At 49.4% G+C, this 25,976-nt stretch overlaps 1 protein-coding gene and 1 pseudogene across 1 annotated transcript; one reads left to right on the top strand and one right to left on the bottom strand.

The window, feature by feature from the left end:
• Positions 1–6,236: 6,236 nt before the first annotated feature.
• LOC123629798 (chromobox protein homolog 3-like) lies at positions 6,237–14,519 on the bottom strand. Its single transcript, XM_045539180.1, has 2 exons — positions 14,308–14,519; positions 6,237–6,794 (listed from the first exon to the last, which is right to left on the bottom strand). Exons 1-2 carry the CDS (start codon positions 14,517–14,519, stop codon positions 6,455–6,457), a joined length of 552 nt encoding a protein of 183 aa, XP_045395136.1. The 3' UTR covers positions 6,237–6,454.
• On the top strand, positions 7,078–10,963 carry LOC123629797 (annotated as a pseudogene).
• Positions 14,520–25,976: the final 11,457 nt, after the last annotated feature.

Raw genomic sequence — 25,976 nt, 5'->3', positions numbered from 1 at the left:
CTGGGAAGAAGGTGGGACCAGGGTAAGTAAAAACACAACAGAAATTTTCACTTTGAAGATGGCATTTTCTTGATCGGGCATTCACTTGGTTGCTGTAAACCTTTGACTGTTTTCCAGTACTCAGACAAAAGTGGTTCAAAAAATTTCTTTTTATTTTTTAATGTTCTGTGGGAAAAGGAAAGCTTAGAGCTTCCTAGTCTGCCAGTTTTCTGATGTCTGTCCTTCAGCAAACTCTGTAATCCTGTGTTAGCATGTCGCCATATCTATTTTGGCTGAAAGCCTCCTCAGACCATTGTGGCGTGCGGCAGAGTAAACACAAACCCCCTGGGTGGGCTGCTGTGTGCATGGCAGTGACCCGCGTGGACACGCCAGTGTGGCCGCCACCCAGACGCCATTTTGGTGTTTCTGTGGAGAAGCTGAAGGACGGCAATTGTAGACGGGCCCAGAATCCTTCTGGAGAAAGCCTGCTGTGCAGCCACACTCCTCCTTTCCTTGGAACTTTACCCAAAACCATTTTGAATTTTCCACAGCTAGTTTACCAGTCTGGTGGATTACTATTTTTTACCCGTTTGTGTGTGTGTGCTTGTGCACACATGTAGGCTAGGGAGGGGGGGGTGAATAACTCTTCTTCTTTGCCTAAAATGGCAGAGAAATGCCCACCTCGCCCCCACCCCAACCCACCCCTTTCTACCTCCCACACTAAGAATCTCAAGACCTGACCTCATTGTTTCTCCTGAGGAGCTCACGGTTTGGTGGGCTCCTTCCAGAACCCTCACAGCCTCCCGCGGAGCAGGTCTTCCCACCCAGCCTCGCTCTTCTGCCGGCCTTGGCTCCCGTGTTCCCTTCCTGGGATCCGCCGTCCAGTCAGCAGCAGGGCTGCAGAGATGACAGAGCTTGGTGTCTTTCCGGGTCAACGAAGCTTCCACTGTGACCAGGGACAGTGCCCAGGGCCCTCCTTTTCAAACACGAAATGTAGAGAATCCCGAGAGAGATGCAGCGAAGGAGGGAAAGTCGGCCGGATGGGCTCCGCCCTTCCAGTCATCTGTCCCTTCGGCGCCTGTACACAACGTGGGACCTGTTGACAATGAGCGTCAGATGTAAGAGCTGACGGAAGAACACCCAGACAGGGAGGGGGTGAAAGGAGGAGACTCTTGACAGGGACCTCCTCTTTCCCCCAGCCTGGCCTTGTGAGACAGGGAGCCCAAGGGCTGTTGGGGTCACATTTAGTGTTGCAGTCTGAAAAACCAAAGGAGACACAGAGGTGTGCGAACCATTAGCACCAGGACGAAGACAGCTGAGCCAGGCACAGAGGGCAGCTCTGCATTGGGGCCACCACCTTCTGGCTGAAGCTGAGGCCCGGCCGCCAGGGCGGCTGCTTGCCCGACCCGTCTGCGCCTTCCAGCCCCAGCCCCACAGGGATCCGGGAAGGGAAGGAACCTCCCCAAGGTGTCCAGGACTGGACACTGGACGGTCGGATGGAGGAGGGGAGAAAGGGATGGAGAGAGGAAGGGGAGAGAGAAGGGAGGGAGGGATGGAGGGGCTGGGGCAGGGACAGAGGAAGGGAGAAAAAGAAGTTGTCTCAGCCCCGGCAGGAAGGCCACGCTCACCTTAGGATGAGTGGGGCTAGGGGTGGAGGTGACCATCTAGTGTTGGTTGGCCTCAGCAGGTGAGGGGGTGGGCAGGGTTCCCTCCTTTTCCTTCTCTCCGTCCCTCCCTTCTGTCCCTCCCTTTGATGCTTGGGGCTGAGCACAGGAAGAGAGCGGAGCTCTTGGAAACAGGAAAGCTGAAGATAAACCCCAAAGCTTCCTTTGTCTCCCCTTAATCTGCTTTAGGCTCCCGCTGGCTCCTCCTAATCCAGTGAGTCCTTGCATGAAAGGCACTTCGGGGTGTTAAACTGCTATTTACCGGCAAGTGGCAGGTGGCAGGTGGGGCAAAGGGCAGGAGGAGCCCGTCTGTGGGAACAAGAGCTAGGAAGCCTTCCTTCCTCCCTGCCCCCTGGCGAGGGCCCCTGACACCCTGTCGTTAGTGTCTCGGCCTGCCGGTGCTTTCCAGACTGCTGCCACAAACCGCTGGGGGACTGGGAAATCAGTTTAGTGGATTTCAGCCAGCATTGCTGAGCTGTGGGGGTTGGTGCCCCGTGGGAGGGTAGAATAGAAAGCAACAGGAGGCTTTGCTCTTGGCCGTGTGACAGAGAAGGCAGCGGAGAGGTGGGAGGTGGGAGGGCAGCCTGTAGGACTCAGTGTCCCAGCATCTGCTGCTGCTGTGCCTGCAGCCGGGACCCCTCCCCGCAGGGACAGGGACAGGGACAAGGGGACGAGCAGATGAGGGAACCGAAGGCCCCTGTGGCGGCGCCGTCCCACACACATTCTGACGGGGTCCAGGAGGGAGAAGGGCAACAGAAAGGCGGTGCTGGGGGGAACTTTAGTCCCCGCTAGCGTTGACCCTCAGAAGGGAGTTTCGCAGCAGCTCAGCCCAAATGAGCTTTGTAGAGGATGACCTTTCTATTTCGAGTTTTAAAGATTCCGTCTTACTGTTTTGCCTTCCATCTTTTATGTGTACGTTAGGCAAAGAGTAACACAGTGAGCGTTTAGGATTCATATTAACGCCTTCATTTGATTGTTAAAGCTTTTTCCCCACATTTTTTTGGGTTCCGCTTAAACAGTACCACTAGCAAACCCAAGTGGATCAGAAAGTGGGGTGCTTGTGGGAAAAACAGACAGAACGCTGAGGCCCAGGCTGAGCTGCGGCGGCGCTGCGGGAGGGGGCGGCTCGGTCCCCGCGCTCAGAGCTAAAGGGACCTCCCAGCGCTTCGCGGGCCGGGCGGGCAGCTCCCAGCGTTGCTGCTGCCTCTGGGGTTACGGGTCATTGTCCAAGGTCCACACTGTCCCTCACACCGTGCACGACCCTCGGCATCTCGTGGGGAAAGAGGGCTTTAGCTCCAAGATGGACTTTGGAGTTTAAAAGTAAGAGCAGCGCGAGGTCCCCCAGGGCCACCGCGGAGGCTGCGCAGAACCGGCTCTTTCTGCGCAAGTGAGCAGCGTCCCGGCCGCCCCCGCTTCAGGTGACAGCAGCCTCTTCCTCTGCGGCTGGCCGGGGTGGAGGGGGGATTACTTGGGACTAGCGTAGCGACATCAAAGGAGAAATGTTTACAGATGTTTGTCTTACGGGGAAGCGGAAACCATTCTTTTCGGATGGGGGAGGCGGCGCCCGCTGAGACTGCTGGGTTTTGGCCGCGGCCAGGAGACAGCCAGTCGCTGAGCAGTTACCTGCCTGTCACCACTCACAGCGGTCGGAAGTTATTACAAACCTCCATGCGGTTTGTTTCCCCAGGGTCCCAGGGCACCAGCCGGGGAAGGCAAGGCAGGACTGCGGCAGCGAGCTGTCACCCGCGGCCCGCCCAGCAGGGTTTGTAGCAGTTGCTTCCCGGTCAGGTGCGGGTGTCCCCTGCCTGCACCTGACATCCAGGGACGCAAGTGAGTCCAGCCTGGATGTTTCTGGGCCGTGTGGCGATGCCTTAGTGTGCTCACATCCACACTGGCGGCTGCTCCTAGCCCCGGGCCTGTGTCCTGCGACCTTCCTGGGCCTTCACCCCACACGGCACGAAGGAGAGAAAGGCCCAAAGACGCGAGGCCCTGCACGGGCAGGGCCGGGGCGGAGCCGACCCACAGGCGGGAGGGAAGGACGCTGGCCTCCCTCGCAGCACGTGCCGTGTGGGGCCCGGGAGCTCCTGGGCTGCCCCTGCCGACTCCACAGCCTCCCGGGCCTCTCAGAGCGGCAGCTTTTCCTCCAGGCCCGGGGGGCTCCCTGGAGGGGGTGGTGCCGCCGCCCTTTCTGGCAACCCTGGGTCTGGATGGCGGGCTCGGTGGAGCCAAGTGTCCCGGGCCACGGCTCCTCCACCAGAGCGGGTTCTGGGGACAGGATCGGGACAGCAGATCCTGGGAGGTCAAAGGAGGAGCAGAGAGGCCCGCAGCCCCGGCGTGGGGCCAGGGCAGGCGAGGGGTGGGAAGGTGGGCTCAAGGCTGAGCCGGGGCACGCTGCCAGGAAGAGTCAGGGGACGCGACGGCAGCGGGAGAAGCCGAGGACTGGAATCTCCTGCCCTGGGGACCGGTGGGCTGCTGCCGCCGGGGCCATCAGAGCGGCAGGAGCAGCGCGGGCAGGACCGGACAGGACGCCCTTCTCCTCCCCGGGGGGCTGGGCGGCGGCAGGAGGGCGGCGGGCCCTGGTCACACTGCTGTCGGCCAGGCTCCCGCCTTGCGCTGCGGGTGCCGTCGGCACGCACTGAGGGGCCCTGTGTTCCAGACGCTTCTAGCGACATCGCCTGCACCAGCTCATGCCCTTCGCACGGCAGCAGTGGAGCAGCACCTGGTTCTGTTTTCACTTGAGAAGTGGGTGAGGAGACGGAGACCTGGAGAAGGCGAGTGACTTGCCCCGGGCCACAGCGGAGGAGCCCACGCTCCCTGACCGCTGAGTCTGCGGTGACCAGATCCCGCAGGTACAGTGACAAGACCAGACCAGGCTAGAGTTGCCAGGGGCCCAAACTGACCAAAAAGGTGAATCAAAAGACAGACGGGCGGGACTCAGCGGCTCACATCTGTACTCCCAGCTACTCGGGAGGCTGTGGCAGGAGGATCGCTTGAGCAAAGGAGTGTGAGGCTGCTGTGAGCTATGATGGCACCACAGCACCTTAGCCTGGGTGACAGAGTGAGACCCTGTCTCAAAAAACAAACAAAAAAAAAGTTAAAAATAAGGTCCGTGGGCTCCTGTAGAAGGAGGAATGAATTCTGAAGAGGAGAACCAGAGGAGGAAGGCTCCCCCCAGAACGTGGGTTAGTCTTCAGCAAGGCCCCATCTGTCACCACGCATCGCTCGAGCGAACCCTCGGGAACCACTAGCTCCTCAGACACTTCTCGTCCTGGGTCACCTCCTGGAGACCCTATCAGGAGCCCCGAAAATAGAAAGGTGGCCAGCTCAAACAAAGGATGACAACTTCCGGAGAGCAAAAGTTTATTTCTTTCGGCTTCATTCAGTGCTTATAAGGAGAAGAGGTTAGTTTCTGAGAGCCCCACAAATCACTCACTACCACCTCAAAAGATTGATTTTATTTTTAAAAATATGTTCTCTTCACAGAATGTACAAGACGAAAGGCAGCAGCCAACCTGCCACAGAGAGGCCTCACACGACGCAGAGGTTGGGCCCCGCTTCCTCCTGCGAGGCCAAGGCTGTCTCGGTCTGGTAGACACGGGCAGTCGCAGGGCATGGCACCTGCAGGGGAGAGACCCTGAGCCAGTGTCAGTCTTAGGTTACTACAGCTGTCCAGGGGTTTACAGTTAAGAAACATTTTTTTTTTTAGGGATATAAAAATATTTATTGACCGCTGTTCACCAGTATTTACAATAAACAGTATACAGTTGGATACCATTCTGATTACTACAAGGCTGTTCTTCCTGGCTTCTGCAGAACCAGTAACCCAAATACTGAAAAGATTGAGCCTACATGTAAGAAATGAGTTGGGGTAAGAAAAAACATGCAGGTCAATAGTTTAGATTACAAAAAGTTTGTTTACTCATTTATGTCAGCAGGTCTGAAACTGCCAACATTTCTAACCATCTGAATAAGTTTCCATGGGCCAAGCCTTAGCTATTCCATTAATCATGAACTTTTAGTCAATGCAGCACAGGGATTTCAAGTTTTTGTAAAAGAATTGCTCACTAGGGGAATCTTTAATGTTCATTTAACTAAGTCTTGTTTACTGTATTAGAACACACCAGAATTTGTCTAGTTTCCTCATCTGGGTGGGGAGATTTTTGGTAGCGATAAAGCTTTTCCTTTTAGGAATTTTGCAAACACAATGTTGCATTTATATGAATATACATGTAGATACGGATTCTAATATGGCTTCCTTTAAATTATCCAATTAATTATGAACCAACTATTTAGTTTGAAATGTTACAGCTTCAGGAAAATTTTCAGTTCTTAGGTTGCTCAGAATGATAGCATCACAGACACATGGGCTTACCCATGATTTTTGTTTTGGTGAATGTTTAAAAATAAAGAGAATCATTTACATATGCATTTTACGTATACACACACAAAAACAAATTTAAAAAACCCAGAATGGTCCTTAGGCATGAGTTAAACACAAGTTCTGACTGAAAAATGGCTATGGAAATTTCCCCTAGCATTTAGAAAAGCTGTTCTCTAATGCAGAGGAAATAATATACCATGGTATCATATGTCCTTTTCTGATAAAGGAAGCAACTACCGAAAGCTTTTGTTTGTTCAAAGTAACCAGTGCTATTGATGCACCCCCCAACAATTCTCTCAATACTACTTTCAAAACAAATGTATCAAACTTGATTTATTAGATGTAGTTATTTCTTCACATTAGTAAATCAAAAACCAAGCCCCAGATTGTGTGTGTATATATAAATATATATAAAAAACAATGCAAACAATTATTGAGCTTCATCTTCTGGACAAGAATGCCAAGTTAGTCTCTCTTCATAAAAAGCAATTACAATTTGAGGACACTTCATATTTGCTTCTTTTGCCAGCACCAAATCTGCCTCATCTGAATCTTTCCATTTCATAAGAAACATTAATTCCCCACTGCTATCCGTGGCACCAATTATTCTTTCAGGATCAAGACCTCTGGCAAAGCCTCTTGGTTTGTCAGCACCATCTCTTTTTTTCTTTGATTTGCTATCGTCAGATTCACTGTCAGATAAAGATTTTCTTTTTGTACCATCTTTTTCTTTACCAGCTCTTTGAGAATTAAGAAATGCTTCAGGGAGACTCGCCGTGACACGGGCCTAAGCCACCGCGACTCGGGCGTCTGGACAGCTCGGACACTCGGGCCAGGCAGGTGCCGCCCCTCAGAGGGTGGGCCAGGGCCAAGGCGCCCACCCGCGCGGCCCCCCACCGTGGGCCGGAGCCGAGTCGCCGCCCCGCCTGCTGGGGGACAGCCGGCCGGAGCTGTGGGAGCCGGGGGACCCCACGCTGGCTGCGTGCAGGAGAGGAGGGAGGAGAAACTTTGCCCTTTATTGATTTTAGCCGTTAAATGCAAGGAACTCTGTGTTGGAAGGAAAAATGTCCTTCTTCAATTTCCGTAAGATCTTCAAGTTGGAGAGTGAGAAGAAGAAGAGGCAGTATGAACCTGTGAAGAGGGACCTGCACCCCGAGGAGTTTAGGGAGATTATAGGAGAACTGGATGACGGAGCCTTTGGGAAAGTGTACAAGGCCCAGAATAACGAGACCAGCCTTTTAGCTGCTGCAAAGGTGATTGACACCAAATCTGAAGAACTTGAAGACTACATGGTTGAAATTGATATATTAGCATCTTGTGATCACCCAAATATAGTCAAGCTTCTAGATGCCTTCTATTATGAGAATAATCTTTGGATCCTTATTGAATTTTGTGCAGGTGGAGAAGTAGATGCTGTGATGCTTGAACTTGAGAGACCATTAACTGAGTCCCAAATACAAGTAGTTTGCAAACAGACTTTAGAGGCATTGAACTACTTACATGATAATAAAATCATCCACAGAGATCTAAAGGCTGGCAACATTCTTTTTACTTTAGATGGAGATATTAAATTGGCAGATTTTGGAGTATCAGCTAAAAACACGAGGACAATTCAAAGAAGAGATTCCTTTATTGGCACACCATATTGGATGGCTCCTGAAGTAGTCATGTGTGAAACATCTAAGGACAGACCCTATGACTACAAAGCTGAAGTTTGGTCCCTGGGTATTACTTTAATAGAAATGGCTGAGATAGAACCACCTCATGATGAATTAAATCCAATGCGAGTGCTGCTAAAAATAGCAAAATCTGAGCCCCCTACTGAGCACAGCCATCAAAATGGTTTTCAAATTTTAAGGACTTTCTAAAGAAATGCTTGGAAAAGAATGTGGATGCTAGGTGGAATACATCTCAGCTACTGCAGCATCCCTTGCAATCAATTCTCAGATTGGTTTATTGGAACCAACAGTAACAAGAGGCAAAGGCTGAAGTAACAGAAGTTGAAGATTGTAAAGAGGAAGATGATGATGAGGAAGCAGAAAATTCTCTGCCAATACCTTCAGATAAGCATGCCTCCTCTGATCTTAGTATTGCCACCTCTGAAGAAGACAAACTTTCTCAAAATGCTTGTATTTTGGAATCTGTCTCAGAAAAGACAGAACGTAATACTTCTGAAGATAAATTCAACAACAAATTTCTTATTGAAAAACCTACCACTGGTGAACCTGAAAAGGCTATGGATAGAATTAATGAACTTGTTGATGATGCTCATTTAGAAGCTATGGCTGAACTCCATAATAGAACAACAGTAATCAAAGAGAATGGGAGAGAGAAGAGACCTGAGTCTGAAAATCTACCTGATACAAGAAACCAAGAAACTGTGAACACTAATTCAGTCAGTGAAGGAAAAGAGAATAATGCAGTGATAACTTTAGAAACAAACATTGAAGATAATCTAAAATCTGAGGAAGAAAGGGATCAGGAAGAGAAACAGACATTTGAAAATAGGCTTATAAAATCTGAAGAAATTAAAGATACTCTTATTCAAACAATAGATTCAGTTACTCAAGAGACTGCAGAAAAAGAGGAAGATATTCAAGCAATTGATAGTGAAGTTGGCCTTAAAAAGGAAGACAGCCAAGAGAAATTAGGAAAAGATGACAAAACTCAAAAAGATGTCATCAACGATACAAGTAATGTGGTAGAAATAAACGAGGGAGTAGATGTTCAGAAGGTTGTTGAAAACAGTGCTGAGGATACTCAGAGTAATGATGGGGAAGAAGTGATTGAAGTAGACCAGAAATTAATAAGGAAGCCTGAGGAGGATCTTGAGGCTGGTGGTACTAAGGAAGTTTCTATTAAAGAACTAGTTGAAATTAATGAGATAGATCAAAAATCTGTAGAAGGTAAAAATAAGGAACAATTAATAAACAGTCAGAGAACATATTGGAGACCAGTGAAGAACTAGGGACAAATGAGGTTGAAGAAATTACTGAATGAAGTAGCACAGAAAAAACAGAGGTTGGAAATGTAGTGATTGATGCTGACCAAAAGACTTTTTAGGAGGTAAAATTCAGGATGCTCATAAAGCCACTACTCAGATAGATACAGAGGAAAAAGAAATGCCATGTGAAGTGCCGATTAAAACAGAACCTCAGGTTACTGCAGTTTCACAGCCCAGTAAACCTCAGCCTGTTCTAATACCCAGTATTAATATCAACTCTAGAGATGCAGAAAATAAAGGAGAAATCAGTGCTTTGTCAAAAAATGAAACCATGCTGCTTCCAGAATCTGAGAATCAAAAGGAACATGATGCTGATTCAGGCACTGGTTCTACTGCTGATAACAGCAGCATTGACTTGAATTTATCCGTCTCTAGCTTCCTCAGTAAAACTAAAGACAGTGGATCAATATCTTTACAAGAAACAAGAAGACAAAAGAAAGCATTGAAGAAAACACGCAAATTTATGGTTGATGGTGTAGAAGTGAGTGTAACAACGTCAAAGACAGTTACAGATAGTGATTCCAAAAGTGAAGAATTGAGGTTTCTTAGATGTCAGGAACTTCGGGAATTAAGATTTCTTCAAAAAGAAGAGCAACGAGCCCAACAACAGCTTAATAGTAAACTGTAGCAACAACGAGAACAAATTTTCCGGCGCTTTGAGCAGAAAATGATGAGTAAAAAGCGGCATATGACCAGGAAATCGAGAAACTAGAAAACCAGCAGAAACAGACTATTGAACGTCTGGAACAAGAACACACAAATCGCTTGCAGGATGAAGCCAAACGCATCAAAGGAGAGCAAGAGAAAGAGCTGTCCAAATTTCAGAACATACTAAAGAACCGAAAGAAGGAGGTTATAAATGAAGTGGAGAAGGCACCCAAAGAGCTGAGAAAAGAGCTCATGGAATGCAGGAAAGAGGAACTTGCAGAAAGCCAGCATGCTCAAGAACAAGAGTTTGTTCAGAAGCAACAATAAGAATTAGATGGCTCTCTGAAAAAGATCATCCAACAACAGAAGGCAGAGTTGGCCAATATTGAGAGCAAGTGCCTGAATAACAAGCAACAGCTCATGAGAGCTCGAGAAGCTGCAATTTGGGAGCTTGAAGAACGACACTTACAAGAAAAACACCAACTGCTCAAACAGCAACTTAAAGATCAATATTTCATACAAAGACATCAGCTACTTAAGCGCCATGAGAAGGAAACAGAACAAATGGAGCATTACAGTCAATGACTTATTTGAGGAACTGAAAAACAGGCAGACTCAAGAAAGAACAATATTACCCAAGATTCAACACAGTGAAGCTAAGACTCGAATGGCCATGTTTAAGAAAAGTTTGAGAATTAACTCAACAGCTACGCCAGATCAGGACTGTGACAAAATTAAACAGTTTGCTGCACAAGAAGAAAAGAGGCAGAAAAACGAGAGAATGGCTCAGCATCAGAAACATGAAAATCAAATGCGGGATCTTCAGTTGCAGTGTGAAGCCAATGTCTGAGAACTGCCTCAGCTGCAGAATGAAAAATGCCACCTGTTGGTTGAGCATGAGACACAGAAACTAAAGGAGTTAGATGAGGAACACAGCCAAAAATTAAAGAAGTGGAGAGAGAAATTGAGACCTAGGAAAAAGACACTGGAAGAAGAGTTTGCCAGGAAACTCCAGGAACAGGAAGTGTTCTTTAAAAGGACTGGGGAGTCTGAATGCCTTAACCCATCAACACAGAGCCGTATTTCTAAATTCTATCCTATTTCTAGCTTGCATTCCACTGGATCATAACATGGGAAGCATTCTGTGCTTGAGTTGGCTTTTTAAATATGTCATTCTATTCTCTTCATCTTCTGCCACTGTCTATATCAAATAGCTCATGAAGACAATCACCTGCCTCACCTTCTAGGTGTTTTTTTGTTTTTAGTTTTGGGCTTTTTTTTTTTAAAGCAAAGATGAAGGGAAAACAAACTAAGACGGATGCTGGGCCATGCTGGCAAAGTAGCATCTTGCAGTAATTCCTTAAGGTGATTTTGTATATTAATCTTAAAAATTGTATTCTTTAGACACTGTTACCTGAAAAATTATTAAGAGAAATAATGTTTAAAGTTATTAAAAAAAACTGTTATGTCACTAAGTATTAATAAATGTCTTTTTACCTGTCCTAACTTCTCAGTGATGCCTAAATTCTATAGCTGAAGTTCTGCTGTAGAGGATTGAAATGATTTTCTTTTGGTGAATCAGCTCTCATAAAAAAGCTATGAGTTGCTCAAAATGTTCTATTGATTCAGTGAATAAATATATTTTATCTTTAAATAGGAACAAACTCTTTTAAAAGAGAGAAATTATTTCAGTAATTTGTTGAAAGTAACCTATTTAGGCATGAGCTAATAATTGAGGGTGCTAGTTTTATTAAGATAGTGCCTAAAACACTAAATTTTAATCAAGTCTAAGATAGGATTTTCTTTTTGATCAACAGAGACATAACATCCTTAGCATTAAACATTATTGTGTTAAAAATCTTGCTCCTGTTACCATTTGATGGAAATTTTCATCCTAAAATATATGTTGTACAGAATTTGGAAGACAAAAAAATAAAATAAAAGTAGCTTTTAGATGTGCAAACTGGAAATGTAAAACACCAAACTAAAAGTAAGATAGATTTAGCCATCTCAGTTTATTTTCTAAAATAATACATGAGTTAAATGACTTCCCTCCATCTTAGTGAATTCTGTTCGTTCAAAACTCTATGAGAAGCTTGCAGGCTCTGAGTTATATTTATAAATATATTTTCTGAAATTAATTTTAAAAAGCATTTGTTCAGAATACTTTTTTTAAAGGATTTAAATATTTAGGCAAATGTCAGGAATGACTTTTCATTGTTTTGAAATGAGGCAACTTACATTTTGGTGTTATTTTGTTTCATATTTAAATTATTTACTTTGAATGGGAAAAGCCTGAAACCTTTATCATGTGGTTGCTGATATGTGTAATTATTAATGAAATGTTCATTCTCAGTCCCTTTTGAGGCTTAGAATTTCAACCATGTGTCAGGTCAAACAGTATTATGAACTGGACTTTGGTGTGTGAGACAGCACACTTGTAAATGATGCTTGTTGCCTGCCATTTACAACCTATTCTCTCTTAAGAGTGCTAGGTACTAAATTGTAGAAGTTTGTTTTTAGTTGTATTACTTTTGAGGCTGGTAAAAAATTTAAATGCAACTTTGTGGGAACACTGACTTATACTAAGAAAATGTAAATGTCTGTAGCACTTTCTTGCAGTTAATTTGAAAACTTTAGATGCTGAACCTTATTTTGTCAGTGGTTTAGATGATTTAAAAATGTATGTGTGATTTTAATTTTGTAATTGTTTTGACAAGCATAATTTACTTGGACAACTTTGTAGGTAGCCTTAACTTCTGGCCAAGTTTGTTTTTTATATAAATATATATACATATATCATCACTTATCACATGTATGTGTTACTATATACAAAACTCTTTGAATGCTTTATTCTCAAATGCTGGGTTGAAAAATGTTTTTAAAGCCTCTTGAAATATATACCTTTATAAAGTAATATTCAGGATGATGGAAATTATTTATATTGTTATGATAAAAATGACAGTGTATTTAATGATTTATTTGAAGAGGGAGTGGGAGGAAGGTTCTCACAACCACTTTCTCCTTTGAAATTTTCAGTTTATTAACTTCTTAAAAATGAATACTTTAGGCAGTAGGTATTTTTTCAGTATCATTGAAATGATACCCTGAGTGGTAAAGTTTGTGGCACCTAATTAATTTGGTCTGAATATTTGATGCTTTCCCTTTCAGTTTGACATTCAGAGTATTGACTCAAGGAGAGAGGCTCAGAGTGGCATGGTTGATGCTCTGGGCAAAGTTATTAGCGACTCGCATCTCCCGTAAAACTGCCTTTTGGATTCAGTGTGTGTGCTTGAGTTCTCTTTCAAACATGACCATATTCATATGGGTGCAAGACTATACAATGATACCTATATAGAGGTGAAGCATTCATTTTCATACTTAAAGTTACATAAATCTTTTCAAAAAGTGTTTTGTTATAGAATATAGTGTTTGTACCCATACTGGCCCACCTCTTCTTAGGCCCTATATTCAAATAGATAATAGTGATCATTCTTTCTTGCATGAAGTGTAGTAGGGAGTGGATGAGGGGCACAGACTTTGAAATCTAAGAGTACAGTCAAATTTCTTCCTGATTTGGTTGATTTGTTGCTGTGGCAGAATGTGCCATGAAATGCATAAAAGAACTTCTCCATATGTGCACCCTAATCAGTCCCCTCTCCTCCTTTTCCTGAGTGCTGTGAGCGCACCAGAGCTCCACACTTCTGTAGGTCCAGCTCCTAGAGCTTGGGGCACCAGGCTGCCTTTCCTAGTCCTGCCAACTATAAGGTATGAATTGCTGAATTAGCTGCTATTTTATGTGGAGTCACATTAAGCTTTTTCTTACCCTTCTCTATGGGGAAGCTATAGGGTGGGTAAGGAGGAAGTTTAGAGTGCTTTTACTTTCCTGAAAATGTTAGAACTTTCCTGTGACAGGACACAGCAAATTGTAATTAAATATAAACCAGAACCAGAGCTACCTCTAAGTAGTATTTCCTCAAGCACAAAGCTCTCAGGCCTATGGGACCCACTTTAATAGAGAGCCTCTGATGTCTTGAGCACCAGTGAGTTTCAGAAGTGACTATTTTTTGTACTCTTCTAGTTTCTTCGTATACACACTTTTTCCCATTCCACACTGTGCTTAAATGACAGACTTCTGAGAAGCCAAATTCTGTCAAAGTATTAGCTAGAGATGTTGATTAAAGGCAAACCTAGACTGAAGTGGAAGAAGAGTGTTCCAGTTCTAACAGTCTTTTGATTAAATAAATAAATTCTTTTCTGGGAAATGACTTTTTTATAGGAAATGGGATGATATTTTAAATACTTTTCTTAAGTTGAAGGCACAACAGTTAATGCCTCTATTGTTGCTATTCTGTGGCTGATGTGCTTTTGATAAAGCTTCAAAATTTCTGCTACTAAGCCTAGGATAGAGTGTTTTACCAGTTTTAAATGTTGGCTGCAGCTTTTTGTTGATCCTTCTCTGATTTGCAGTGTAATGAGTTCATAAGCTAAATTTTCAGAAAGAATTTTGTTTCAAATTATGCCTCTTGTCTATCTGAGAGCAACATGTCTTTTCAATCATGAGATTGACACACAAAAAATAAAGTTATTTCTTAATCTAAAAAAAAAAAAAAAGAAATGCTTCAATTAACTCTGGACAATCCAAATTTTCTTCAGGTTCCCAAGTGTTGTCAGCATCTGTAAATCCCTTCCACTTCAGGAAATACTCCACTTTCCCATTTACTACACGTTGATCCAATACTTTTTCCACCACAAATTCTTCAGGCTCTGCCTCTTCAACCTTTTTACTCTTCCCATTCTGTTTCTTTCCCATTTTTTGCAATACAGTTTTATTGGAGGCCATTTTTTTTTTTTTTTTTTTTTTTTTTTGAGACAGAGTCTCGCTCTGTTGCCCGGCCTAGAGTGAGTGCCGTGGCGTCAGCCTCGCTCACAGCAACCTCAGACTCCTGGGCTTAAGCGATCCTCCTGCCTCAGCCTCCCGAGTAGCTGGGACTACAGGCATGGCCACCATGCCCGGCTAATTTTTTCTATATATATTTTTAGTTGGCCAGATAATTTCTTTCTATTTTTAGTAGAGACGGGGTCTCGCTCTTGGCTCAGGCTGGTCTCGAACTCCTGACCTCGAACGATCCTCCCGCCTCGGCCTCCCAGAGTGCCGGGATTACAGGCGTGAGCCCCCGCGCCCGGCCTGGAGCCGTTTGTTACTGCAGACTTGAAGAGCTATTATTCACCGCCTCCAAGCGGCTCCGGGTCGCGGTCTACGGCGACTCTCAGAAACATCTTTGTATAGACGAGCTCAGCTGGGTGGGGACGTGCTGGTCCCCTCATTCTGCAGGCGAGGTGAGTGGCTGGCCGAGGCTCCAGTGACTCGTCAACCCTCCCTGGGAGCAGGCCCGACCGCGTGGTTCCTGGGTTCATGTCCATCACCGACTTTTCCGCTCAAGCGCTGGCGTCTCAGACAAGGCGAAGCCACCGGGGACGGGGGTAGGGAGACCGGCTGTGAAAGCGTCTCCACCCGGCTGACTTGTGTGTCGGCAGTCTGCAGGGACACACGGTTTGGACAGCCGTGTGACAGCTTTTGCACCAAAGGGGTCCAGCCTTCACTGAGTGTGCGCACGTTCTCATTCACCCCTGAGAAAACCCGTTAAATATGTTCTAAATCCCCATCTACAGACGTGGAAATGGCAGCTTTGCGACTTCAGTAACCTGCCCAAGGTCACACCAGTGGGACGCTGTGGAGTCCCAGTTTAAGCCCGTTGTCTGGTGCGGGGTCTGTGTCCCTCCCACTGCCTCCCTCGAGTCCCCTCTCCTCCTGCCGTGTGTGCCTGCTGTCTGCAGGGCCACATGCTGCTTATCTGGAACCAGGAGAAGAGCTGTTGTCTTCCCGGGGACCTGACAGTGGATGACGTCCCCCAGGACAAGGAAGTCCAGGTAGACAAGGGAGCGACATGGGTGGGAATAGAGGCAGTGGCCCCTGGCCCCTGGCGCTGAGGAGACTGGAGGAGCTGTGTCCGCAGGAGGCTGCTGGCCTCCTGCTGCAGGGCTGCCCCGCGCTGCTGCCTTCTGGGCCTGGCGATGGTCTAAACCTGCCACGGCCACTCGGGAGGGAGGCTGAGGCGGGAGGATCGCTTGCACCCAGGAGCTTGAGTCCAGCCTGGGCAATGTAGCGAGACCCCGTCTCTATGTACATCATGATCTTCCTGTCCCTGGTTGCAAACTCCTGGCAGGCGAGTGCTGCTCCTCTTTCTTTCTGAGCTCATTTCCGAACCCGCCTCTGCTCTCTCCGAATGAGAAAGAGGAGGACGCTTCTCCGTACCGACGTGCCCACACTGGAGCACACTTATCGACCCCCGGGGCCGCCCCTCGGTTGAGGGTAGAGGGAGAAGCTCCCCCGGAGACACAGGGGACTGTGCTCCAGACAGGCTTCCCTGCTCAGGAGACTGTTGACAGTGTTGACGACAGCACTGTTCCTGCCAGCCAGGACACACTTCCTGCCTCCCTCTGCTCGCCGTGTATTATGCACCTCCTGTATACCAGGGCCTGTTACAGGCCTTGAAGATACAAAGACAAATTTTAAAATGCTTCTGCCTGAAAGAGCCATGGCTTCTAGTAGATTCCCTGTCGTAGGCCTTAGCTACGGCTGTGTTGCATGGAGTAAAATGCGTTTTTCATAATCTGTGTTTTCTCAGGCCACAGCAAAGGAGGCTAAAAATAGGGCTACTCTGACAGCAGCGAAGAACATTTTCCTGGTCCTCATCTCCACCTGCTGTTGTTAGAACTCCAACCCCTGGGCGTCCTCCAGGAGGATCTCCTGTGGACTGTGGATGAACACCATTCTTTCTTTCTTTCTTTCTTTCTTTTTTTGAGGTCACAAAAAGAATTTTAATAGTAGCTAATAAGGACAATTACCTCTTAGTACTCATCAAAAACATGGCTTTCCCGCTCAGATTACAACCAGACAGAATTAACGTCTCACTGCGTCAGTTGTTCCTGCATGTTAATTATCAATACAGAGGAAAGTGAAACAGGGTACAATATATAAAAAATAACATATATGTGTACACGTATATACACAAAAACATATACACATATGTATACATAGTTCACATTTCCCAGTCAAGTGTTCAGAAAAACTAAAATAAAACAAACGCAAATATAACTTATTTGGTCTTGGAGAGGTATACATTCTACACATACATGCATGCATATATATATATACATATATATATGTATATACCTTCATATATATATATATATGTAATGCCTACACGCATGTTAGCACACTGGTATACACACGCAAGCATGTCTACTCGCTTGTCTATCACATGCTACACCAGCTCGATTTTTCAGATGGTCATTCAAGTTTCACCTTTGTTCTGGGCTGTCTCTACTTTGTTTTCTGTCAACTGCCAAGCCGTGTTCTATCAACACTTTACGCAGTGGGCCACGCCAACAGGAAGGCCGGGATCAATATGCAGGCTGCAGTCTGGGTGCTGTCGCCTGCCCAGCAGCGTGGCCCGGCGTGGGCAGGGAGTGCAGGACACGTCCTCCCTCATCCGTAGGAGGGCAGCCCAAACAGCTCAGGCCGGAAGTCCTGCAGGGAATCCAGCACCGGCGTGGCCTTTGCCGTCAGGTCGTGGCTCAGGGGTCCATCTGGAACCGTGACCGCCTGCATCCCGGCTGCCAGGGCCGCCTGCAGCCCATTGGGAGCATCTTCAAAGACAAGGCCCTGCTCCACGGGAGGAGGCGGGGACAACCTCTTGGCACAAGCCAGGAATATGTTGGACTCCGGCTTCCCGCTCTTCACTCCCAGGTCTTCTCCCAAAACGAGGTGACGAAACAAACCAAAGAATTCCTTGTTCCTGCTTGTCTTCATCTCGAGTGACGCAGACCCGGAGCTGGCGGCGGCGGCAGAGGGTATGTTGTGTTTCCGCAGGTGGCGGACGAGTTTTCAGCCCCTGGCATGAGCGCGGCCGTGGGGACAGCTCCTTTAACGTCGCTTGGCTTTCGTCCCGCGGCTCCTCCTTGGACGCGGGGGGTCAAGACGTCTGTGACGATCTGCGCGGCCTCCGGTGCCTTCTTACCCTGACCAGGGACTGCACGTCCCAGGTGTGATTCCTCCCAGAGCGGCCACATGTTTCTCGAAACACCACTGAACACAGCCGTGCAGTACCCAGAAGAAGGCTGTGCGTGTCACAGAGGAGGCGGGTGACGGGGCGCAGCATGGTGCCGCCTTCTCGGTCTAAACACCGTCCTTTAGTCACCGCCCGGAGCTGGCCTTCGCCGCCCCCGACCCCGGGGTCTTGTTCCGACCTGGGTTCATACAGGCGCAGGGCCCGAGAGGAGGAGGAATCAGGTGCCTGGTGGCACCTCCACTTGTCGCCAGCCACCTGGGCCAGCACCTGCCAGAAGGGGCCCGGGAGCGCCACGCTGGCCCTTCCTAGATTGGCTGTTTGACCCCAGAAGGCTCTGAGCCCTCCGAGAGTCGCGGGCCACCGGCAGTGCTGCTGAGGCGACATGGTGCAGGCAGCAGAGGCGACAAGAGTAGACGGGAAGGCAACTTCCAAACTGCAGTGGCACAGAGGAAGTTCTCCAAGGCGGGTCTGAAAGTCCCACATGAGTATTTGCTGCGTGTCGGGGATGCGCCGGACCCCACACGCCCCTGTGATGTCTCAGCTCCCAGCAGCGACACAAAGGCTCTCAGGAGCCCCGTGGTGACTCCAAAATGTAACACGCGAGCGGACACACCCCTGTTTAAAATCAGCATTTTTCTGAAGTTTTTTTTATTGGACTGAGGGCTCTTTTTTCTCACTTAAAACCTCTTCTTCCCATAGCACTGGGGCCTGGGGAACAAAACCTAGTGCCGGTGCCCCGGCCCTGGGTGACACGCAGGAGGGTGGCAGGTGGGGGGGTGCTCTTCACTTCTTCTGCCTCCCAGGGGGTCTGTAACCCTGGAACCCGGGACACCCCGGTCCCCTCTCCCCTGCTGGCTCGGGTGGCACATCCCACATCCAAAGCAGCGATAGCTGTGGACTGATGTGGGACACCTTTTCTACACGCTGTCAGCTGAGCCAGCTGGGTGGGGACACACGTTGGGGAAAGAATCGCGGTTGGGGAATCAGCAGACAGGGCCGGCACTGCCGACTATCGATCATCTGTGGGATTCTGGGGGATGCTGAAGTCCCCGCAAGCCTCAGTTTCCATCTGTGAAATGGGGACAACACACATTGGACAGGCTGTGCCAGGATGAAATGAGATAACGTGGGAGAAAACCCGAGACTTGTATCAACGTGCTGGAAGGATCCAGAAATTTCTAGCCTAACACACACCCTCAGCACAACACACACACCACACATCACACTCACCACACACTCATACACCACACATCAAACACACAGCAGAGCACACTCATCACACTCATACACCACACATTGCACACACCACACACCACACTCATCACACACATTCCACACGCCACACAGCACACTCATCACACGCATTCTCACACCACACACCACACTCATCACACACAAACATACACCACACATCACACACCACATACCACACTCATCACACACACCACAGATCACACTCATACACACTCATATACCACACAATATAGACACCACACACCACATGCATCACACACCACACTCATACACATGCATACACCACACATCACACACACCACACACCACACTCATCACACACTCATACACCTCACATTACACACACCACACACCACACTCATCATAGACAAATACACCACACATTACACACAGCACACACCAGTCATCACACACACTTATGCACCACACATCACACACACCACACTTAAGACTCATACACATTCATACACCACAGATTACACACACCACACACTACACTCATCACACACACCACACCTCACACTCATCACACACACTATATACCACACATTACACACACCACACAGCACACTCTTCACACACCCTCATACACAACACATTACACACACCCCACATCACACTCATACACATACACACACCCATACACCACACATTACACACACGACACACCACACTCATCACACACTCATACACCACACATCACACACACCGCACACCACACTCATACACACACCACACGGGCTCTCGCTCATGCACATGCTCCGAGCCGTCCCTGTGTGTCACTTGCCAGCGCACCGTGAGTTGGGAGCATTTTCAAAGTCCAAGACAGGCCTGGTGGCGGCACAGGGGCGGGCTGAGGGGCTGTCCCCCGCCCCCGTGGGAAGGTCCGTGGGCTCCGAAGCCCCCCCCACGGAGGGAACTCGGGTCACCGGTGTGTGCATTGGAGCCGGTGGCCCTTGTCCCCGCCGGGCCTTGGTCGCGGACAAGAGCAGCTGAGTGAGGCGGCGGCGCCTGTGCGGACTCCCGGCCCTGCGCCCCCCACGCCGAGGCCTGCCACCTGGTCCCGTGCGGGGACAGGGACCTCCCACTCCCCCAGGCTGGCAGCACCCAGCTGCCTATTCCTAGAGGATGGTCTTTCGTCTGGAAGATGCATCACTTGTGGAACGAGAGGCCGGTACGCTCTGTGTCACGGAGAAGCAGGGACAGAAAGCAAAGGCTGCTGTCGCCCCGCCCCCTTGTCTCTCTCAGCCGCGCTGCCAGCAGCCTGGGACACGGGATGATCCCAGCGTCACCGAGGCTGTCTCTTTCCTTAATGCCACACGTACGTTTCACACTTTTAAAAGAGAAGCCATGTCACTGTGATGGCCCCGGCGCCTCCCGTGCGAGCTCCCGTAAGGCTGTGCTCGGGCCGCAAACCCCTGCCGGGGACAGTGTCCCTCATGGTGACTCCCGGGAGGCCACGGAAGGCTCCGGTGCGAGTCCCCGCAGCACGGGAGTCCGACGCGGTTAGAAGCCAAAGTGCCCCCGGAGAGGACGTAGCACCGGAAACACCTGGTGACACGAGGCCGCGGGGCCGCTGGAGGCCGAGAGCGGGCCCAGCTGACACTCGGGGACGCGTCCCCGCTGCGTGAGATGCGTCCGTGCCAGACTGCGGGACGCGCGTTGCGGGGACCGCGGGCTCCGTGCCGGGTTCATCCGCAGCTCCAGCAAAGCCCAGGGAAGAGACGGGGGCAGAGGAAGGACTCGGGCCTCCTCCTGCCCGACTAACGACGCTGCAGCCGGAGCGGCTCCCGAGAGTCCGGCCGGAGCTCTGCGACCTCAGGAGGCCGGCAGGTACTCGTTGCTGGACAGACCCCTCTGCTGGTCTTATTGCAGACACACACGGTGCCTGCCCCCGCCGGCCAGCCCCCAGTGTGGCCCCGTCAGAAAACACAGGACAGTAAACCCAGACGGATGGTCTGTCGGGGAGCGACGCTGTCGTCCCTTTGGTCGTTCTCCTGCCAGCTGTGCCCTTCATTGAAACTGGGCACAGACTGAGTGGCCTCCGCCAGGCCGCCGGGCACAGGGACCGGAGGCTGCTGCTTTCCTTCCTGCCCTCCCCCTGCCCAAGGTGGGGCGGACAAAGGGAAACCCTGCTTGGTGTGGGCGGATCGGTCACCAGTTTCACACCAGCCTGGCGGGGCCCCGCCTGAAATTTCACAGTTAGCAGACGCGCTTCTGGTCATTCGTCAGGACCTCAGTGTGCTCTTGCAACGGACACCCCCAATTTCCAGATGCTCCGCTGTAGGGGAGTCACACGATGGCTGGGAGGCAGGAAAGGTGAGGCTGGTCCGTCCGGGTTCAAGTGTGTTAACACGTGAAAAATGAAGAAGGCCAGGGGTTTAGACACCCAGCCAGGAGAAGAGCACTGACTGCAGCAAAAGGTGACTCCATGGGCTGAGTTATGTCCCCTAAAAATCACGTGTTGCCTTCCTAACCCCACAGGAATGTGAATGTATTTGGAGATAGTGTCTTTAAAGAGGTAATTAAGTTGAAATGAGGACATCAGGGTGGGCTAACCCAATCTGACTGGTGTCCCTATAAAAAGAGATTGGGACACAGACACACATAGAGAGACCAGGTGAGGATGCAGAGAGAAGACGGCGTCTGCAAGCCCAGGAGAGAGGCCCCGGAGGAACCCAACCCTGCTGGCACCTTGGTCTCACACTTCCAGCCTCCAGAGTCATGAGAAAATAAATGTTTGTTGTTTAAGGCCCCCAGTCTGTGGTACTTCGCCATGGCAGCCCCGGCAGACTAGCACAGAGACCCTAGTATTGCTCGAGGAACGTTGTCCTTTGTAGCGGGGGACGCGTCATGACTTACAGCAGGTGCTCACGCCTGGTGGCTCTTGGCATCCTCACCGCAGGCCTGAAGGGCAGGTCAGGAATTATTACAGGGCTTCAGCCCCTTATCCAAAACCACTGGGGACAAATGTACTTGGATTCCAGAATTCCTCAGATTTCAGGAAGATCATGCATGTATACACCATGCGTTACCTAACACACTGAGTGCGTCTGCCAGGGCACCCACAGTTAAACACACGGCCACTTCTGAAATGAAACAGAACCACATGTGTGTGGAGATATCTACAGATACGTATTTGCACTAAAAAGGATACATAAAGCATACATGTAACCTCATATTTGTTCAGGTCAGATTGTGCCACCAAATGAGTTAGTGTCAAGTGGATAAAGACTTGTTTGGGTTGGGGGATTTTGGAAATACACACAGGGTGTTACAGACTTGCCTAATTCTCCCACCCTCACCTTCCGAATTCAACTTTCAAAGAAGAAGAAACCAAGACTCAGGGGAAAAGCCCCTCATTAGGGATCACCTGGCTCACGGAAGCCCAGCTGGGCTCTTAACTTCTGCCTCCTAACTCCGAGGTCCAAGGTCCGGTTCTTTCGATGTGAACCCAGAGGGCCTCCCTGCAGGGCTCGCCCACCGGCAGCTCCTTGCAAACGCCCCCTCCCACCTGCTCCGCCCTCCCCCTCCATCCTGGCTCTGCAGCATTTCCGGCTCCACCCGGGCACTTGGCGGCCGTTCATAGACATCATCTTCCAGGCTCCCTTCCCTGACCTCTCAGAGTCTCATAGTTTCAGGACTGGAAATGACTTTGAAGATCATTTCTGGAAGAGTAGCCTGCTAACTTTTTTAAAGAATCAAATGTTTTATTTTTCCACTGTAATCACACATCTCAGATTATCAGACAGGTACAAGCAGAGCTGCTCCTGCGAGCCTGGGCTCCTCCTCCCCTAACCAGCCAGAGAGACCCGAGGGGCCTGGGCAGAGCTCTGCGGATCCTCGAAATACAGTCTGACACCCTCTGGTGTGGCAGGACGCTGTTATACTATGGGACAGAAAAAAATGAGATCCACCAGGGGACAAAGGCAGCCAAAGTTTACAAGATGCTCACTAGTTATTGCCAATCTCATTGCAGAGTCACAAACTGAGGCCCCAAAAGGACTGGGAAAAACCAAGTGCAGACAGACTGCGGCCGGCAGCAGCACAGCAGTTAGCCTGCCTTGCAGACCTACGTTCCTGGCATTCCATGCCCCTTCATATGCTAAATGAAAGAGCAAGGTGTACTGTTTGGAAAGCTGCCCAAAGGTGTCCGGGGCTGAGGAGACTTGTGCTCGGGAATTCTTAGCAGCAGTGGTTTGCGTAACATGAACCCCGAACTCCAATGCCTACCCTAGGCCGCAAATGTTCATAATAATTCGGTGACTTCTGAGTTAACTGAACGTAAAGAAACCCCAAAATATGTTATGTAAGAGAGATTTTTGTTTCTCTGCTCTAGAATCTGCCAAATGGAACTTGTTCAAACTTCCTGTATTAAAAAAAGAATCCCTTCTAGACTAAGATCCAAAATGCAGGAGTTCAATCCAAAAAGGATAAATTTTAAAAGGTCATGATCCTGGGAACTACTGGATTATAGTGAGAATTGAAGTTTTCATGGCATGAAAAAAAATCTAAGAATAGTATATATTTTGGAGACGTTTCACCAAAAAACTTTGACCATCTCTTTGAGTTTTCCAAAAGCGACCCCTATCTTTTCCTTTGCTGTCTGGATTCCATTATGAGGGTCACCTCTGTGTTTGAGGACAGCTCCAGGGACTTCAAAATTTGGTCAGCTACTGTCTGAAAGTGAGATAATGACTATAAAATTGTCCTTCCACATTCATCGCCCCTCGCTCTCGATGACAGAATCCCTGGGCATTAGCAGGGCTCCCGTCTGCTTGTGTAGACATGACATTTCTCAGCCTCCCTGACCATAGTGTGGCCATCGAGTGAAGCCTGGGAGAAGGATACAGGTAGAAGGGACCCTGGGCAAGTCCTGAGGCCCATTATTAGAAGGACGGCGCCTGCCCCTCAGTGACCCCTGCTTTATGTGACTGAGAACAGCCCCCCAGGCCTCTGCAAAGGAACTGGGTCCTGGATGACACCCTGCAGCAGCATGACCCAGCTCTGGGCCACACATTTTCAGGCCTCTGTGTTATAGCAACTCTGCCACTAACTGACATGAGAAATGACATGTGGGTGTGATGACTGCCAGCAACAGTGTCCAAGGCATTTTTCCAGAGAGACAGTTGGGCCTGTAATGGCCACACAGGGTCCCAGATGCCCAGTGGCGAGCCCTATACCCCTCTGTCCCTTGTTGACCTGGGAATGGGCCACCTCCTGCCTGGGGCTGACGGGGTGAGGCTGCAGGCATGAAGTCCCTGGCCTGACAGTCACAGGCCCACAGGTGTTGCTGGGCCGGGCTGCAGACAGGAGGACAGGAGGGCCTGGGCAGTGCTGCAGACAGACCCGGCCTGTGCCTGGCATACTGGGGATGTCCAGTCAGGACTGGTTAAAACATCCTTTTGCCGTAGCGCCCCCCCTTGCTGTCAACAGGCACTGCCAGCTTGTCCCATCCAGACCCACACCTGCTTTCTGCCCCAGCCTGCTCCAACCTCCTCTGTGTTTCCATCTCAGTGAGTGGCACCTCCCCACTATTGCCGAGAGGGGTTCCTGGCATCTTGCCCTGCCAGCTCCCCCTCTCTGGGGGCATCGGAACCATCAGCACCTCCCCTGCGGCTGCCAATGTGGCTCCTGGTTGCCCTCCGTGCCTGCAGTGTGTTCTGCAAACACAGCAGGGCGAGCCTCTGTGAGTGTAGGTGACATCGCACAGCCTTCCTGCCTGCGCCCCCCGGCTCCCCACTGCTCTGCAGCCAGACCCCAGCTGCCCGGCACAGCCCCGGGGCCCTGCCTCCCTCCCGGACTGCGGTCCTTCCTGCCCCGGGCGCCTGTGCTCCTGCAGCCTGCAGGGCTCCCGTCTGTCCTCGACATTCTCATCGCTTCCTGACCCCCATGAGGGAGTGTCCCCCACCCTACCCCCGCCACCGCGTGCTTGCCTTTTTATTCTTCGCGGCCATTACCATCCAATGCGGAAGTGATCATTGTTACGGTGTTAGTTGATCATCAGCCTCCCCGACAAGAACGAAAGCCCCTAGGTCTGCCCGGCTGGCACCAGTGGGCTCTTAACAAACACTTCTCGAAGGAATGAAGTGAGGTGAGTTGAGCTGGACAGGTTCTATCTTCCGAAGTCACCGCAGTAGAAATTCCCACCATTTAGAGACTAACAACTCCAGCCCAGCGGGCTGAGGCAGGTGACAGTGAACTTCAGCAGAGACCCGTGAGCTCCCCGTGCTCATGCGCCGGCCTCACCATGAGCCGAGTGACCCACTGAGGTCACCAAGCTCTCCCTCCCCTCCCGCCAGCCGAGCGTCCCTCCAGTGGGTGGCCGTAGGACTGCAAGGGACCTTTGTGAACAGAGAAAGGAAGAGGCAAGGTAAAGGACGAGGACTAGCCCAGCAATCGGACTGTTTTGTTTGTTTACCTCTGTTTTCCGGTGATTTTATAGTGACCATGTATTTCTTTTATAATGTTTTAAAAAGGAAAAATATGATCATTGTAAAAGAAATTATCATTCTGGTGGATTAATACCATCAGAAGATAGAGAAAGAGAGAGAGAGAGAGAAATAGTAATAACAATTTTCCTCTAAAATTTCCTAGAAATAGACTGGAACCACGTACAATAATCCCTCCCCCAGTGTGGGGCTCAGCAGCCTATAACCTACAGCCCCCCGCCCGTTTGTATAAATAAAGTTTCATCAGAACACAGCCGTGATCCCCGATGCCTTCCCACTGTGCAGCGTTAGAGTTGAGTTGGGACAAAGACCGTGTGGCCTGCAGAGCCGAACACAGCTACTGCCTGGCCTCTTCCAGACAAAGCTTCCGCCTCCTGCCCGGGACAGAGCTCCCTGCGCTCCCCTTTCCCGGGCTCCTTCCGCAAGGCCAGCACAGGCAGCTGCGGCTGCTTCTGTGTC

The sequence above is a fragment of the Lemur catta genome, unplaced genomic scaffold (genome assembly GCF_020740605.2).
Source record: "Lemur catta isolate mLemCat1 unplaced genomic scaffold, mLemCat1.pri scaffold_43_ctg1, whole genome shotgun sequence".
Classification (NCBI taxonomy): domain Eukaryota; kingdom Metazoa; phylum Chordata; class Mammalia; order Primates; family Lemuridae; genus Lemur; species Lemur catta.
This window is presented reverse-complemented; position numbering and strand designations above follow the sequence as displayed.

What these genes read in the sequence shown, in the direction of transcription:
- LOC123629798 (XM_045539180.1), bottom strand. Translation starts at nt 14,519, where the DNA reads ATGGCCTCCAATAAAACTGTATTGCAAAAAATGGGAAAGAAACAGAAT. An exon ending in GAAAATTTGGATTGTCCAGA is followed by an intron (nt 6,795 to 14,307) that starts GTTAATTGAAGC and finishes TGTCACGGCGAG; the next exon opens with TCTCCCTGAAGCATTTCTTA.